General features: G+C 33.2%; 1 protein-coding gene across 1 annotated transcript; it reads right to left on the bottom strand.

The window, feature by feature from the left end:
* Nucleotides 1-5,757: 5,757 nt before the first annotated feature.
* LOC105634581 (hypothetical protein) lies at nt 5,758-17,427 on the bottom strand. The gene is made up of 4 exons (XM_089724270.1): nt 17,067-17,427; nt 16,616-16,710; nt 12,275-12,549; nt 5,758-7,004 (listed from the first exon to the last, which is right to left on the bottom strand). The coding sequence occupies exons 1-4, from the start codon at nt 17,094-17,096 to the stop codon at nt 6,196-6,198; spliced, it is 1,209 nt and encodes a 402-aa protein (XP_089580396.1). The 5' UTR covers nt 17,097-17,427; the 3' UTR covers nt 5,758-6,195.
* Between the last annotated feature and the right edge of the window lie 1,306 nt (nt 17,428-18,733).

The raw sequence follows: 18,733 nt of genomic DNA, 5'->3' as shown, positions 1-18,733 counted from the left end.
GAAAATAGAACTGTTTTTCAAAATAAGTTGTTATAAAATTTATTTTCTCTTTAAAGATAAAACGTAAAGTATTAAGATGAAAAAAAATAAAAAAGGGATAGAGAGTAAGTTTTGAGAGATAAAAGATTTGATCAATGGACGAATACTCTTAAAACGAAAACTCTTTTCTCCACGTCTTTTAAAAATGAAAAGCCTTTTTATAGAGAGGGTTGTGACTCTCATTTTTAGAAAGTAAATATTTCTTTTTCAAATCAGAATATTGACTTTTCTTATTTAGAAGATATGGAAATCGTTGTTACCAAAACTTTTGAGTCAACATTCTATCTTTTTAGTAAGCAAATGAGAGACAATCTTTCTTTCCTTTAAAAACAAAGATTTTCGAAAGTATATATTTGAAGAAATCTTTTTCGAAGGATTTATTTACCAAAAGCAAATTAAGATATAATCTTCCTTCGTTTAGGTAAGAAAATAAAATCAGGATTTTTGGATCTTCAAAAAGGTTTTGTTTCCGAAAATGAAGTGCATAAGATTTTTATTCGAATTATTCTTATTACCAAAATTGCTAGAAACAAAATCTCTTTAATTTAGGTAATTTGAATATTTTGAACCTTAAGAAGATTCGAAAAATTAAAGTAAACTTTCCCTAAAAAAATTTTTATGAAACAAGAAACGAAAGAAAAAGTTTTTGATTTTTAAAGAGATAATTTCGAAAAACCTTTTTGATAAAAAGAGAGTAAATTGATTTTTGTGCTTATAATTGGATGTTCTCTCTATCCTACAAAGAATCCGAAAAGTCTAACCACTAGAGTCTTCAAATGTCTTCACAATCCTTAAATTTGTAGGACTTACCTTATTTATTTATTACTTTCCACATGTAATCTGCATAAAATATTATTAGCACAAATAATATAATTTAAATTTATTTTTTTTGTTTTAATCATCAAAATCTCGAGATTAATATTTGACCCTTGAGCCAACAATCTCCCCTAAAAATTGGACTATCTACCTGTTTAAAGAATCACAATATCTGTAAATATCTTTCAATCAATACACAAAGCACATCAATCAGGCAATCAATCAAATCAAGTTTCGATCCTCTTTAATCTTAACATCAACATTCAATTATCACAACCGTTTTCATACACTTAGCTCATGTTCTAAATATTACAACCAATCGATCCTTATAGATATATATGCACATGTATAAGCATATATGTATGAATCGCTTCCATCATTAATTTACAAATTAAATAACTTTCAACTTGTTCCAATAATACCATCAACCATTCTTTAATCATTTATTAAAATTCTAGATTAGTCACTAAGAACTAATGTTTCCATCAAACTACAATTTAATAAACTCTTCTTCTAAGTAACCCAATTCATAACTTAAATATAATTCAACTATAGCTTCATAAATTCTTCTCTATTTCCATATAAAAATACCACTTCTAACTTAAATATAATTCAACTATAGCTTCATAAATTTTTCTCTATTTCCATATAAAAATACCACTTCTAGGTATAGCTAAGGAGATCTATGATCGACTCATTTATCTAGCAAAAATAATGTTGTTGAATAATAACCAACACTCACCAACAAAAGCATTAAAATTATATCCAATTCTATGTTAGTTTACATAACATGGCACCAATTATCCATAATTACAATTGCCCACCAAAAACAATATATTCTCCTTGCATATATATATATATATATATATATATATATATATATATATATATAGTTCAACTCATTTTCCATCACAATTAAAATTCCAATCACATAATCCATATAAAAAGGGTTGAAAGCAAAGAAACTATAATGGTTACTGCCATTCCAAATATTTCAACTTCTTCCACCTAAACCTACAGTAAATTGGTTGATGGATTTATATGTATGTTAAATTGCAGTTCACGGTCAAATTTTTAAGAGTAAAATTCGAAGTTCCCATTCTTCAATACTAACAATAGCTAACTTAAGGGTTAATCCTTAACATTCTAATTAATACTAGAAATCATTAATCTCAAATCCAGAACTCGAGAAATAAACTCAGAAGGATTGAATTACGTCTCACCTAGTCAAGAAATATGACGGAAAAATTGAATATACTCGTTAAAAGTGACCGAAAACGAACTTCAAAATCAAAACCCACTGCTGCCGGCGATAGCTTAACTCGAGAAGAAAGCAATGGAGGATCAAGGGCCACTTGAGACGAGAGAAGGCTTGGTCTCCCGGCTTGTGGCTGATCTCGCCAAAAAAAATGAAAGAAAGAAGTTAACGCCACTGTATCAATCGCGAGCCACGATCGTAGCTCCGCTAGTTTGCTGCGTCAGCCAGAACGGGAAAGGAGAGAGCGAAAGAGAGAGACCGGAGTTTCATCGTTGAGAGAGAGAGAGACTGGAGTCACCAAAAAGTGGAGGAGAAAGCTGCGACACAATTTCCTAATAAAGTCTCCTGCGATTGCTGCGCTCTCCAGAAACGAAAGGAGAGAGAAAGAGAGAGAGAGAGAGAGAGAAAGAGAGGCCGGAGACTCGTGGTGAGGAGGCGACGGTAGCAGGGAGGAGGTGGCGGAGGGCGCTGGCTTCAAGTGACCGGAAAAACGAAAGGGAAAGGGGGAGGGGTGAAGGTCGGCACTAATAGGAGAAGAAACTTCTAGGGAGTTTGTTTTATGTTTTTAGGAAATGGTTTGGTTTGATTCAGGGTCTTTGCATGGGTTTCCTTTTAGTTTGTTGGCTTTTCAATTGGTTTAATTAACTCTTTAGGTTTGGTTTAACTATATAAAATGTATAATTGCATTTAGCTGATTAATAAATCCATAGGGTGTTAATTTATTAAATTTTTAAATGTAATAAGCTCTATAATGCCATTGGCTAGGATTAATAATTAAATTTTTAAATGAAAAATTTTTGAAAATAAAATTCCGAGTTGTTTCAACCAACCACGTCGTCCATAATATGAGCAAATTGGGTCAATTGTACTTTTAGAGAGAGTCAATTAGAAAATTCCACATGTTTATTGAATAACACACTAATAACTCTTACATGATAAATTTTAATGCATGATTCCCTAGCTGTAGAGCTCAGTAAGTAGACGTGGACACATTTTTATACATAATACTGTATATTCAAATATTATCAAAAACTAGTAATTACTACTATAACTTTGCGGAGAAAGAAGTAGAGTTTATTTGAACTAGCATAGTGTCTATCTCCTAGGAAAAATTTAAAGAAGGGTGAGTTTCACAAACTCAGTGAATAATAATAAATAATGCATAACCCAAATAGTCACGCAATATGCTTTTCAACTTTATATAGTGAGCATTCATTCAACCAAGCGCATGACACATATCAACAACCACAATGATATTACATTCAAACAATCACATCTAACAGAGATTGCCCAATGGCATTATTACTTTCTCATTCACAAGAAATTCGTTAATCATGTTTCACGATAAAGGAGCCCATCCCTTTATTGGGGCACGAGGAGTCCATCCTCCATTACGAACCGAGGAGCTCATCTCCCAAATATGAGCCGAATCACTTGACTAGTCCTTACATTGTTTTTTCATTCTCTCTTTCTTTTCCATTAACAAAAGGAGGTCACCTTGTAGTTTTATCACAATCCATTTCATCCCAATCCCACACTCAAACAAAACACAGTATAGTCATATCGCAGTAATCCAATCAACTTCCTTATTTGGTTTATAATCCTTAGCTCAATTTATTTTTATGGTAGCAATTATAATTTGCTCCAATTTAATAAGTTCATATCTTATGATTAATCTTTAATTACTTTAATCAAAAGTTAATCCAACCCAATAACAATAATTTATAAATTTGAAATTTACATTAAATTCAATAAACTGAATCTTAAATAATATTGAATTAAAATCGGATTTCGGATTTAAGTTCAGTGTGTAATCCTCAAACTTCTGCCTCTCAGGGGTTTCGCCCGGAGACTCACTGGCTAATCGCCAGACCGCCACCACCATCGTCTACGGTGCCTGAGAAGTGGTGACTGCTTGAAATCGAGCGCTCTTCACACCATCTTGCTCAAACTTCAGGTCCATTTTTAGCATTAATCAGGCGAGATGGATTCTCTAGCCAGCCGGAACGGGCTCGACAGGAGCCAAGTGTCGTCGTTAATGCCGACGTTTGATCAGAGAAAAGAGACTGCAGCTTTCCTATATTGCAGTTCTCACCGGAGTCGCGAGAGAGGAGAGAACGCCACATCAAGCGGTGACCAGAGGAGGGTCGATGCTAAGCGACGATCGAAAACCAAAGTCAAAGCCGTCGTTGCTACGTTCTCCAGAAACAAAAACAAAGAGAAAAGCTGGGAGGCGATGGCATTGCAAAGATGGTCCGTTGGACCTGTCTCAGGTGGTCGAAAAACGAAGAGAGGAGGAGAGAGAGAGAGAAAGAGCGTGGCTAACTGCCGCTCGAACGAAACAGAGGAAAGAAGAAGAAAGAAAGGAAAGAGAAAAGAAGAGAAAGAAGGTTCTAGGGTTTCCTAGATAATTCGGTTTGATTTGAATAGGGTTTGGCCCAAATCAGTGGTTTCATTCGGTTTTCAGTTGATTCATAAGTTTGTCATCCAGTTTGAAGATTTCAAACTAGTTTATGGGTTCGATTCTTAGCATAGAAAATTATTTTTCATTAAATTCCATTAGTTAAAAATTTACGATTTAATTTTTATCAATTTTTAAATGAAAAGTCTATGAAATTGAATTTTTGGGTTATTTCACAAATAGTCTAAAACTCTTATCAATTTTGAGTTATCTTAATTTATTGCTTTTGCTTATACTCCCTCTTTCTCATCTTGTTTGTTTGTTATTTCTTTTTTAGATGTCTCAAAATGTTCGCAAGATTTCTAAATTTAGATATGTAAATAATTATTTTTCTTAAAATAACATTTATGATTATTCATCAAATGAATGACTTTTATTAATATCTTAATGAGTTAAGGGTAAAAAATAACAAAATAATTTTTGTTGACTAAATTCTTAATATATGTGTTTTGTCAAACCATGCAAACAAAATAAGACGGCAAACAAAATAGGACGGAGAGAGTACTTATTATATATTAGATGAACTTCCATTCCTCATCAACTAGTAATTCAGAACTTGAGTCAAAACAATTTCATTTAATTGAATGACTCAACTTTTAATTATAAAGAAAGAATGATTTGCATTTATTAAATGTAAAGATCATATAGCTTTTTTTATTTATAAAACCCAAAAGTAGGTATCGACAAGGACATATGTAGATTGAGTCTTGAATTGATTGATATTGATGTATAAAAACAGGGTAAACTTATTATAGGCTTGAGGAATAAAACCAATTAAAATAACAAAGTTAATTGAATCAATACACGATACACAAAAACTTAACAAGAACTCTTGGCAGTGAGGGGAAAAGAAAAACAACGAATCATCTAACACTAATCGTAATAGGGAATAATTGATAACTTACCCAAATTTTAATTGAAGTGTGAAGGAAGTAATTAATATCTTTCTCAAAAAGATTATGCATAACAAATTAGTTTTTGACTCCCTGTAAAATGTGGGACTGCCATTTTCTACAGATTCAGTCAAAACTGACTGCCTGCTTTGGCTACTAGGAATTGGCCTAACATCCATAAGAATAGGATTAATACGTACTACGCTTCTGTTTCTATATAGCACCAGCAAAACCTCTGAAATTATTCCAATATTGGAACTTGGACATATAATAATTCCGAATCGAATCTCTTTAGAGAAAAGATCTTTTGTTTTGCATTAGCCTGCTCCAATCCCCTTATAAAACTTTCATTATTGGATTAGTCATACACTTTACATGCTTCTAGCAATTCACATGGCATCATCAGATGATACAAGTCTACTGTCAGTATTAACTGAATAACACAAAATGAAAGTTTCAGTCTTCTGATTTGGCTGTTAAAAAACTTGGGAACCAACAAGAGACAAGCAAAAAAACGAATTTATTCAGAATCATGCCTCAAAAAATTTGGCAAGTTCAACCTAATAAGATAATTCAAGCCTGTGCTTCTAATCTGAAATCTACCAACCTGTCAGACCTAGATATCGATGGAGTAAACTCAGTTCAAGGCAGATTCTTGAAGACATGAACATTCTCCATGAAGAACCCAAGTTCTGCACAGAAAACTTTTGATGTTTGGCATTCATCCTCTAGCTCCATCTCCTTCGGTCTTCCTCTTCATCCACTGGAGAATACCACTCTGGCCTTCGCTTTGTGTTGCTTAACCTATAGTTCAACAGCACTTCTTCATCACAAAGTGCCCTAGTAGCCACCAGGACAAGAGTCTTCAGAACAGGAACATCAGACCCAATATCTTTCCCCCTAGATCTGAACCAAAAGCTGCCAAATCTTCTCATATTCACTTCTTCGGAGTTGCCAAGTGTTATATTTGGTATGTAGGCTCTCAGGTCCTTCTCAGTCAATGGGAAATCATAAGGACAAATCATGACATTTGGAGCCATTCCCTTCGCCGGATGATTGGCAAAATGAGCCAAAGCTAATGGATTTCTCCGCTCTAGGATCTCACCAGTACCGCCAACTTGTGTCCCTTCTACAGGCTTACTGATCATTTTCCAGAACCGGTCCAGACCTTTCTCACCACTTTCCTTATCAGACCTTATTTGTGGCACAATTGACCCATTCCACATTTCCCGGGTTTCACCCCCAAAACCCCAAGGCTGGGCATTGATCACATTACCATCATACCTTGTGATCAAGTATGTGTTATGGGAATCAACTCTTGGGTATCCAGGAATGTAACGATAATAAGCTGGAGAGTAAATTACACCAGGGTACAAGGCAATCACAGTGCCAACATCAGCTTCGCCTTCTACAAATAATCCTTGTCCTGCTTCCTTGTGTGGTATCTTGGATGGTTTTAGATCAAGTGTGTAGCCAATTAGATCCTTCAATCTCCGTGAGACTTCAGCACTCTTTAATGGCCTTGTCTCAGGTATAGCTGTTCTGAAAAACAGAGGTTATCAGAAGCATACAAGTTCAGTCAAAATCAATGGCTTGTACAGTTTTTATATGCAATACAAATACAAGCCTTATAGCCACAATCACATAGCCTCATATTCCAGCAATGGATTAAGCAACAACACAGTTATTAGTTGTTTGATGATTAATTTAGGAAAAACTCTTCTTAAAGCCCTTGACCTTATCACATTTTGTCTACAGCCCCTTTGACTGCTAAAAATTAAATCCTCAAAATCTCTATTTTGTTTTTGGAATTCATTATAGCACAGGTAAAATTCATGAGCAATTTGCTGCTAACAGTACAAATTATTAGAATTGCATTACTTTCAATAAATTACACTACTTTCTCCTCAAAAAAATAAAATAAAATAAATTGCACTACCTAATAGATAAACTTTGGGAAGTTTATGGATAAAAAGAAAAAAACTTTCATTTTTGGAAAAATAATGCACTTCTTTTTAACAGATTTAAGACATTGTCAATGAATTTTACTTTTGCAATCAACAGTCCTCAATATGGAGAAAAAACACTTCACTACTTAATTGTGGAGCAATCAGAGTTCAGAGCTCAACATACAACTAAACAATTAGAGGGGTCTCGGTTTTTTTTTCTTTTTTTAATTAAGTTATAGGCAATAGACTATTCTACCCGAACTTTGTATATTTTTGCAATGTTAGTCAATTTTGAAAATTTTGGCTACTTAACTTCAATTTTAAAATTGGGTTGCAAATGTGCTTCATTGGTCAAAATTATTCTTAACTGAATAAGAAACATATTTTTTCAATTTTCTTTCTCCCTCCCCACCCTCTCTCTGCCCCCCCCCCCCCCCCCCAAAAAAAAAAATAATAATAATAATTATAATAATACACCACAAAGATCATACAACTGCAACCGAAGGTTTTACCTTGCAGTAATTTGCAAAAACACTCTTGAGAAATGATAATGCAAAACCTATTGAAATTTCTAACACCTTGAGATCCAACTACTATTATTTCAACTCCAGAACCCTACTCAATCATGCGGCAGTAGTATTACCAATTGCTGCTAACGCAGTGACATTGAATTGCTCAAAGAATGATTATCTATGATAATGATGCAGGATTAGGATTATGTTTCTGTTTTCAATTTTCGGGGAGGAATTTCTTTCAATTTTTTGGGAAATTTCTACTGTTGTTGGCAGAATAACAATGTGACAGATTTATCTATTCCAACAAGCAATTAAAATGAAAACGAGAGAAAATTGAAAAGAATTTTTTATTCGCACACCAATAAGATACATATATTTTCAAATTTTGACCAATAGGATAAAATTACAACCAAAATTTTGAATCAGGTTTCAATAGACAAAATTTTCAAATTAGAATTGCGAAAAATATGTAAAATTTGGAATAGAACAATCTGTTAAGCATGAATTATTTGGGGCCATTTTGCAATTTTTAGTTGAACTACTTTCAGAATCACATCATCAACATGTTAGGAGGAAGGATCAGCTATAGAGTTTTAAATAAAGGAACTGACAAAAAGAAAAAAATCAATACTGTCATAAAATCTGTTTGAGTCGGATTGAATTAGTTTGAATTGGCTACCACTGCTATTAATTCTTAAAGCCATTAGTAAAATGACTCTATCAATATTGAACAATAACTAAATAAAATGTATTCATGACAATATTGTTCAAGGCAGGCTCAAAGGGCAAACAAGCCTTGCTACCTAGCCTGGACCATAACTAGGCAAAACATAAACTTGGTAGGCAGGCTTAGAACCTTTCTAAATGCTTTTGCCTATTTTAAACAATCTGTTATGTTATATTTTAAAGTTGAAAAGTCCATATTCAAGGTTCCATATTTTTGCAGATAATAACTTCTGAAAATTATTTTTCAAGGAAAACATTTTTCTTGGAAAATATTTTTCGAATAACTCATTCTCCGTTTATTTGGTTGCATTGCAATACTAAAAATTAATTAAAAATATTAACATTTTTAATTCATAAGACATAAAATATTTAGAATTGAAAAGCTTATTTTAGAAATTTCTTATATAATATGAGAACAATACATAAAAACCATAAATTATAGTAGTTGGTAGGGCTGACCAGAAATTGGTTAAACTAACCAAATCGTACCAACCAGTTTGGTTTTTTTGGTTCTTAAGGTACTCGGTTCGATTTCAATTTTAATAGAAAAAAAATCGAAATTTTTACTGGTTGAATTTGATTTTCAATGTGTAAAACTAAAACCAAAATAAAATAAAGCTAAAACTGAGTTGAAACTGAAAAATGAGCCAAACCAACTCGATCCAGCTCAATATGGTTACAATTACATAACTTAATAGGTCCGGATCAGTTTAATTTTGCCCGAACCGACAGTTTGCACATTCCTAGTAGTTGTCAATTATCGATGGACAATCGCTAGCAACTAGAGTTGGTTAGCAGTTGTTGACAATGATGACTGCCAATGAACAGTGGACTAATAAGTATTTGTTTATATATTTTTTTTTTCTTACAATAAGTTTGTCAAAGTTTGAAATAATTTTCATCTTAGAAAATGAAAGTCATTTTCCTTTAAAATGTCTTAGTTTTTTCTTTGACTAGGAAACATTTCCTGTAAACTAATTTTCTTAAGCATTACAGATATTAGAAAATCTAGAAAATATTTTATGGAAACAAACAACTAAAATTAAGTTTTATGATTAAATATACCCCAAAATTGAAAACTTATATAAATTGTATCGCAAAATTGGACTTTAAACTTAACATATTATATTGTTAATTTATTTTTTGAAATTTGATTTAAATTAATTGGACCCTTCAACTTCGTTAAATTGGACAATTGTTGGAAAGTAGTTGGAGATTTATAAAATATGTAAAGTTGGAGAGCCCAATAAATTCCAATAAAAATTCAGAGCCTTGTTAAGAAACAGTTTGTTCCTTATATCTGAAAATGAGAGTCCATCATGGCTTCATATTTGCCAAAACTAAGCTTCATTCCTTATATTAAAATTGGATAATAATGCCTTCGTTATTAAAGGTGTGCCTCAGCTCAGGCACATCTTACTTAAGACTCAAGGGCTTGCACATCAGCAATGCTCAGGCAGGTGACCTCACTCAGGTAATCGCCTTTGGTAGAGGCATGTGCCTTTTGCACCTTTTTGCGCCTTAGGCTCAAGAAGGCTCGCCTTTATATATATTTTTTTTTCCTGAGCAAGTTACCTACAATTTTCTTTTAATGTATGCAGCTAGTAATCTTTTTACATAAAATAAATAAAAGAAATAGAATGCAACACAAAAACCAGTAACATGCTTTGTAATCTAGCCTCCGCCCCTCCATCTAGTACTCACCTCCTGCAATTTAGTTTTGGGCCAGCAGTCATTCAGATATGCCTCTTTCAATTTCTCTTCTTATATTTGCTTTCTCCTTTTTTTTCATATTCTTGATTCCACTATTTTCCATCTTGATTCTAATAATCTTAAAATATAAGTTGTCATGTTGCCAACCATTTTTTTTCCGATTTATGCATGTTTTTCCAGTTTTTTTCTTTTTTTTTTTTTCTTTTCTCTTAAAGCAAAATTTTCATATTTATGTATTTTATTTTTTATTTTTTAATTATTGTGCCTCACCTTGCTCAGGCGCGTGCCTTCACCTAGAGGCTAGCACCTAGGCATCTAGCCTCCAGCAGCCCTTTGCACCTTAGTGTGCCTTGCGCCTTTAATTACTATAAATCATGCCAAAACTAAACTGACCTGTTTTCTAAGAATGCAACCAATATAAAATAAAATAAAATGAGGCTGATGATGGTGATAATGATGAAAAGAAAAGAAGGGGAAAAAGAAGAATGTTGATACTTGTTGAGAGATTAATATTGTAGTTGTATTTCTTGTATCTCATCAATCGATTACATAGGTCTATATATAAGGAATTCCTATGCTACCTAGCTATTTAGGAATACAAATCATAAACTAATTAGGAATCTAACTCCTAATAGAACTCTATTTACAACTAATCCTTAACACTCCCCCTCAAGTTGGAGCATAGATGTTAATTATGCTCAACTTGTTACAAACTACTACTTTCAGCAAAGCACAATACCATAATCAGCAACTGTACCCACTTCATTATAGCAATAAAGAATCCCAAACCAAATAGTAGTAGCAGAATCAAGACAACACACTTAGGTTGTCGAAACAAATCTCATTGAACCAGAAAACAACTCACAGGACTGTTTCAAGCTTCCATAATCAATGCCTCAAAGAGGAAGCCCAGTAGCGCAGATATTCAGAAACGCAGCAAAGGAAAATCTGGCAAACGGAGCACACCATTGAAGGCCAAGAACACAATGCAACTCACTGGGATTGCAGTGCTCTCGACAAAGGAGAAGGTTCAAAAGCAGAATACCCATAACTGCAGCAAAGGTGCAGTACCAAACCCTAATGCAATAAGGAATCACTAGAAAATCACCAAAAATTACCTAAACCAATTGTCACAGCAAAGGAAAAATATGTTTCCGCAGCAAATTAAAGCAACAACAGTAGCAGAGGACTGCCCGACACAGCTGTAACAGAATCACAGCAAACAAACCTATTGAATAAGCCCAAGAATGACGATGCAACTCACTGGGTTGCACGTCTCTCTTCAAGCCAACGTCGGCAACTGAGCAGCAGCCTCTGGTCCTTTTTGCTTGCGCTGTTTGCAACCAACGCGAGCGGGTGGTGCTGCTGGCTCGAATTTCTTATCTTTCTTGTTGCCTCCATTGGATTTTCAGTGTCCGGCAAGGCCTTGCCGATTGCCAGATGGTCCTTGACCCATGGCTTGCTTTTGTGCGAGACAGAGATTTGAGTTTGGCTTTTTTTTTTTTTTTTTTTTTTTGAATGGAAGGCTCTGATACCATGTTGAGAGATTAATATTGTAGTTGTATTTTTTGTATCTCATCAATCGATTACATAGGTCTATATATAAGGAATTCCTATGTGACCTAGCTATTTAGGAATACAAATCATAAACTAATTAGGAATCTAACTCCTAATAGAACTCTATTTACAACTAATCCTTAACAATACTCAAAATTAAAATATTCATTTTTCATCAAAATGTCAATAACCATGCATGTCAAACACAATAGTAGAACAAATCAAATTAATTATATATAACGAACATGTAAACGGGTGGCATATGCGATTTTCCGCTAATCAATAGACGTGGGAAAAGATTTTTAGAAAAAGAACTTGGGAAAAGTAGATTATGAAAGTATACTCACCAAGACAATCAGTAGCTGGACCACTCTTTCCAACAGCAAAACTAAGGCCACTTCGACGAGGGGCAGTATTTGACTGTGCAAGTGCTTCACCCGGATTATTTCCCTTCTTCAAATTAGGAAGAAGAATTTCATCCATAGATAAGCAAAAGTTCTTAATTTGAAAATGGATGTTCTCTTGGATTTGCTTTTGTTGATCGACTACAGAAGCTTTACTAGCCAATTCAATGATCTCTTCTGCATCTGCCTCTTCAGCATTCCGCCCCAATCGATTGTAGCTGAACAATTTCAAAAAATATAACAATTCAAGAAACATTGTAGACTACATGACATCTAGAGAGAAGAATACTCCAAAAAGAGGAGTGGGGTGGGGGGGGGGGGGAATTACATCAATAAGAAATTTGTGAAATATCAAAAGAACAAAACACATTAACCTTTTGATATTTTGAATTAGATGTTAAGATGAATTTTAACACCATGCAATTTTATTGTGTAATTGAAAATTAACACAAATAATATAGCTTCATGAAACAACATTTGCATTTATTAGGGCTCATCACAATCTTGAGATAGTCTTTTTGGTGTTGGCAATGCAACTAACCCTAATTAGGTTGTAGAATATAAAAGTGAACATTAAAGGAGATAACAAAGAGATCAAATGATCAATCAGTAGGCTGGATTTCCATGTTACCGTTAAGACAAGCAGGAAAATTACTGCTCATAACTGACTTTTTATCGCTCAAATAATCTAAATTAGCCTGAAATCCAACCAGATTAAGGTTTTGAACATAGAATCATAATGGGAAAATCAAATCCCAACAGAACTAGGTTTGGCTGTTCAAAATAGAAAGTCTAATATGGTCACTAGATTAACAAAAACTAGCAACCATCATTTGAAAAGTGTTATAGTAGCATGAATATTGTGCAACAATAATGTCAACAACAACTTACAGAAACTTCTATATTTATGTCCCTAAATCAATTCCTGAAGAGTGCAGAGAAATTGGCTTTATAACAGAACTTAGATTTATTGATCATAATGGCTAGAACAATCCATGGCTCATGAGTTTGATCCATGGAAACAGACTCTCCACAAAAAGTAAGGGAAAGGTTGCATACATCAACCCTCTCCAGAGCCCACATATATGGGATGCTTCATGCTTTGGGTCACCCTCTTTTTTTTTTAATGGCTAGAACAATCCACCAAAACTATTCTTCTTCTTCCTCAGAAATCCGAGTGCTATTTTCTGTAGATGGCTTTCCTAACCACTTGAGAAAATTTAATGCCAACTCCCTCTTCATAAGAAAACTTCCTTCACATCACGGATTGCTACCTTATCAACCTAATACATTTCCATAGGCTTCAACATTTCCACCAAACCCATGAAAATCAAATAGATCCACAACACTGAATTTTATGGAGTTTATTAGAAGATCATCTGAAATGTCCACCACATGCATTTAAACCCAAAATGTCAGTTGGATTTGTAAGACCGAGTAGCATGACTAGCCATTCGAATAATCCATCCAAAGTTCTAAGAACTTCCTTCCCCTCGTCTCGACTTCCAATTACAATAAGATCAAATTACAAGGGAAACATCTCTTATTGGTGGAATATTTTTGCAACTCATCACTCAGAATATAGAAAATCAGAAAACGAGAATTTCTTTCAGGATAAAAAAAATTTTTTGTTTTCTCACTTTCAACTTTTGAATGCGCTTCTTCTACTTCATGGGCATTAATAATCCACCAAACAACAATATTTTCTCCTTGGATAAGTATTAAGTAAATCTCCTCCTCTTCCTCTTCCTCATCATAATGCTCACAATAAATTGTTTCCATCAGGTTTCTACTTCAGGTTTAGCCTCCACTGAATTAACTTGATGATTGAGGCATTAACAGGAAGTATATCCAAGTTCATTGCACCTAAAACAACAAATGGAAAACATGTTAGAGCTGTTCCCTACATCCTTTGTAGAACCAAAACAAGAGACATCATTCCCTTTATCACCCTTCCTTGGTCCCAACATCTTTAGATGTTCCCCAAGTTCTACTTTTTTATTCTACTTTAGAAGATGAATTTGAAGTAGGTTATCCATGAACAGCAGCTGAATATCCTAGGCCTAGTAGAGGTTGCTTGACACCATAAAAAAACATATTCTTCTAGTCAAAGGACATGCTTGTACAAATCCTTAAGGTTGGAAAGTTGATTAATACTGACCTCACCTTCAATAACAAATTTAAGCCCATAAAAATGAACTTCAATGCAAACTTCTTAATTAAGCACCAACTACGCTTTCAAGCCACCACATTTGAGGTGTCACAGATAAGAGGATTATGAAACAAATTCTTCTCTATGCTTTCCTCTTCATCATTAACACTTCAAATAGCTTCACTGGCAGCACCACTATTCAGTCTTCCACACAATCCTCATGCACATTTCACAGCTCTTGCATAATATGTTCCATGTTTGAGCTTGATTCAACCAGGAAATCTTGCTTTTCTTGCTTGCAATTGCAATTTGGGTTTCAAATTCTGTTCTACTACCAACATTGATGTAGCTAATAGCCCTAACCCAAATTAGGATGTAGAAATAGTGAGGGAATATCAAAAGGCAAGATCAAAAGATCAACCAAGAAGGCTGATTACTGGTTATGCAACCAAGAAACATATTACTGTAACCTTTTTTTAATTTACTTTAGAAATGTGCCTCTAAATTTAACATTTCAACCCTATTTCAAGCCAGAAGTCCAGCTAGAATAAGGTACTGAACATCAAATCATAATAGAATTAGGTTTTGACTCTTCTATTAAAGTCAACTCAAGTAAAACTTCTAACCATTTACTCTAACATCACTGGCCTTTGTCTTCCTTCCCAATACACTATGTAAGGAAAAAAATGCATGTGCTTCTAACCAATATGTGAAAAATTTGTAAGAAGAGCTATATTTGTCATTATTTCACAAGATGATCCGGGGCAAATGAATTAGAAGGCTAACAAACTATACAGAAGGATAGACTCTGCAGAATTTTACTACAGTTACTACAACGAAATATGTGGATGTGATCAAGCTCTATGGTTGATAGAACCATTTCCAAGTAAACAACAATAGAGAAATTGCCTCATGATAAAGGCAGCATTGCCATTTATCATTATTAAATTCATGAGCATACACATCATGGTATAGGAGCCAAGAAATAATTGTGTACTTCAAAAATATATTTTGTCTGCTATTTATAAAAATTGATGAAAAATTCATAAAAGCATAAGACAGATATAGCTCAGTTGAACCAACAAGAAAATGGCAAAAGAAATTATATTTCTTTATTGCTGACCCACTTAAAATATGAAACTTTTTAATGCTTTACATTTTTTTTTCCACAAAAAATGACATATTTAAATATCTCTTGCTTTTCTCCCTCTCTCTCTCTCTCTCTCTCTCTCTCTCTCTTCTTATCTCTTCTACAACACTGATTTTTATGGATGTTAATCTGACCCCCTTTTTAACACCCTGCTACAAACCTGGTATGAGTGAGATTCTGACTAACATTTTTACTACAATATCAAGAGGCATTACACCAAGTTAGCCAGAATCCACAATTTTATGATCTCATTTTGCTAAATAAACATACATGGTGCATTCTAAAGATGAAAACATATTACAGACCTCTATTAATTTAATGAGTTAAAAACAGCAATAATACACATTGTGAGAAACATGGTCTTATGGTAACAATGAGATATATCAAATAAGAGATAATGGCTTTTTTATCCGAATACAAATAAATACATCCCTAACGCGGCATCATTACATGCTTAGGAACTTTTTTTTTTTTTTAATCAAAATATGAATGATTTACCTAGAAGTTTGAAGATTAGGAAAGTATTTGGTAGCAAGCAGTTAATAAGTCTAAGCACTGAGATAGGATTTTTCAAGAGAAGTATCAATATCAAATGTTCAATGAACTAACTTTTCACCAAAATATACACAATAAAGATTAAATTGCTGCAATAACGATAGAACTAAGGGCTTTTACAAGAAAAACAATAGAATCTCATGTAAATACTATCTCCGGAATTATACACAACCAGCTGAACAGTTGAGTTTATTATTACCAGACTCAAAACATAAGCAAGCATAAAAAATAAATAATATAACTAAGAATATTTGGAAAATCACATATCTCAGATTTCACTGAAAAAAGAAATAAAAAATTCTCAGAACCCAGCTAGTGTAAATATAAACAGAAAAGTGAACGAAGTTGATATTGGCAATGCAGTACACATTCAAAGGGTGGCAAATTATATAACCAGTGATCATTTGAACAACAAATAGACACTGACCTGGTATATAGGAAAAGGCGATTTATGTCAGCTTCAAATTGCATCTGCCTTGGATCTCTAGCAAATGTAGGACTTTTTGCAAGAATTTTCACAGCCTGGAGATAGAAATGAAAATCCATAGTGAGTCGTCAAGGAGCCGAAGTGTTCAAAAAAGCTTGAGCTCATATAAGCTCCAATCGGTCAAAATTCTGAAAAATATTTTCAATTCAATTGTTGAGAGCTACACTTCATACAGTACAAGCTCGATATTTACATAATATAAACTCCAAAGAACGACAAAAGAAACACCTTTCTTTGGCTTCAAGAAGGCATCATCCACATGTAAGCCATGAACAAAACAATAGATAAAATGCACCAGACTTCATTTCTGTTTTCCTAATGTTATTAGTGCACTTTGTTAAACTTAGAAACGAACAAATAAATACATTACTACAAAGATATCTATTTATACCTCTTGAAATTTGTTAAATAAGAAAGCCATTTGCAAAATGGCAGCAGCTGACAAAATTGGCTAGTTGTCGTTGGGTATCAGCTCACTGCACTGGATTTCCCCAATTTAAATCGCGATGTTCCTTCTAGCTTCACTTGTTACCGGTGGTTATATTGGTAGCTGCGTCGGACTTGAAAGGATGGCGGTATCTGATTAGTAAGTAGAAGGTCCTTAACGGACCTGTTGGTGGAGGCTAGGAAGAGCCGACGAGTGTAAGGAGATTGACGCGATGGTCAAGCGAAACTATTTCGGCGAGTAGAAGTGTGCAGAAGACATAGGGATGAAAGGTTACGTTGGTTCCGTTTTGCAAGAGACACGTGGCATATTGATTTGAGAATTACTAGTTTTGTAAATATTCTGATTTATTTTTCATATTTATAGCTTTCATTAATTTTTTTAATTGAGAAAAAATGATAAAAGGTGTATATTAATACTAAAAATGAAAAATAGATTTCGCTCAATTTGTATTGCATAATTTTCACTGGAGTATTCCAAAATGTCTCGTGTATATTGCGAACAAAATTTATTGCATTAAACTTATTGAGGCATCATGGATATTTCAACCCTTTCTATAAAATTTGGTAGAATTTATTTATAATTTTATATTTTTGCGTTTGAAACATAATATTATATTTATACCTGGTTTGATCCGATGGTCAACTCGGAGAATTGTTGAATTAGTTTCAAAACCAGATCGATTTTATTTTTGAACCATTTAAGGAAGAGAATCAAATTGAACCGGTTTATCTGTGGTTAAATTGGTCGGCCCGCACAGGTCTGATTGACCCGGATCAAAATTTTGATAATTTAATTATTGTATTATAATTATTCTAAATTATAATTATCTAGTTAATATATATTATTAATATTTTTATAACCATTGACTCACTGGTTAAACCAATAACCTATTCACCCAATTCTTTAGCCAGGTCAATATCCGGGCTAGGTTTAATAACACAAGTTTAAAATGGAAAAAAAATGTAGATTTCAATTCTGCAAATTTAATTACATAAAATTGAAAATGACCGCATTAAATTCTGAAAAAATAAGTAAAATTTCCAAATAAATTTCATAAAACTAAGCAATTCAATTTATGACAAAAATACCCTTCTCTTTCTACAAAGCGAATTTTTCAAAGTTTTACTTATTTAATTTATTTATTTTATCCAACTTGACCAAACCATTTAAATTTTTATCTTTTTAGAAAAATATTTTTTAGTATTGTTTTTATTTTAATATTTGAATATTTTATTTTCATATTTTGTAGCATTTTTTACTATTAAGAAGAGAGAAAGATTCAAGTTAAATATAAATTTATCACTAAATTAAATGCAATAATTTTATTAATATTATTTTATTTTATATATTTATTTTGCAAAAATATAAAAGATTATGTAGCACAAACATAGTTATTAAACTCCGCCCGATCCGGTGAATTGCTCAGAGAATCAGTGAACCAGTCTTAAAACTAGGTAAATGGTCTTAAAACTGAGCCGGTTTTACGTTTTAACCATTTAAGGAAGGGAATCGGATTGAACCGACTAATCTGTAATTGAACTAGTTGACCCGCACAAACTCGATAATCCAGACCGGTTTTTTATAATTTAATTTTGTTATTGCATTATAAT

This window comes from Jatropha curcas, chromosome 1 (assembly GCF_041381405.1).
Source record: "Jatropha curcas cultivar XTBG-Jc1 chromosome 1, XTBG_Jcur_1.0, whole genome shotgun sequence".
In the NCBI taxonomy this organism is placed as follows: Eukaryota; Viridiplantae; Streptophyta; class Magnoliopsida; order Malpighiales; family Euphorbiaceae; genus Jatropha; species Jatropha curcas.
The sequence above is the reverse complement of the archived record's forward strand: the minus strand, read 5'-3'. Positions and strand labels throughout refer to the sequence as shown.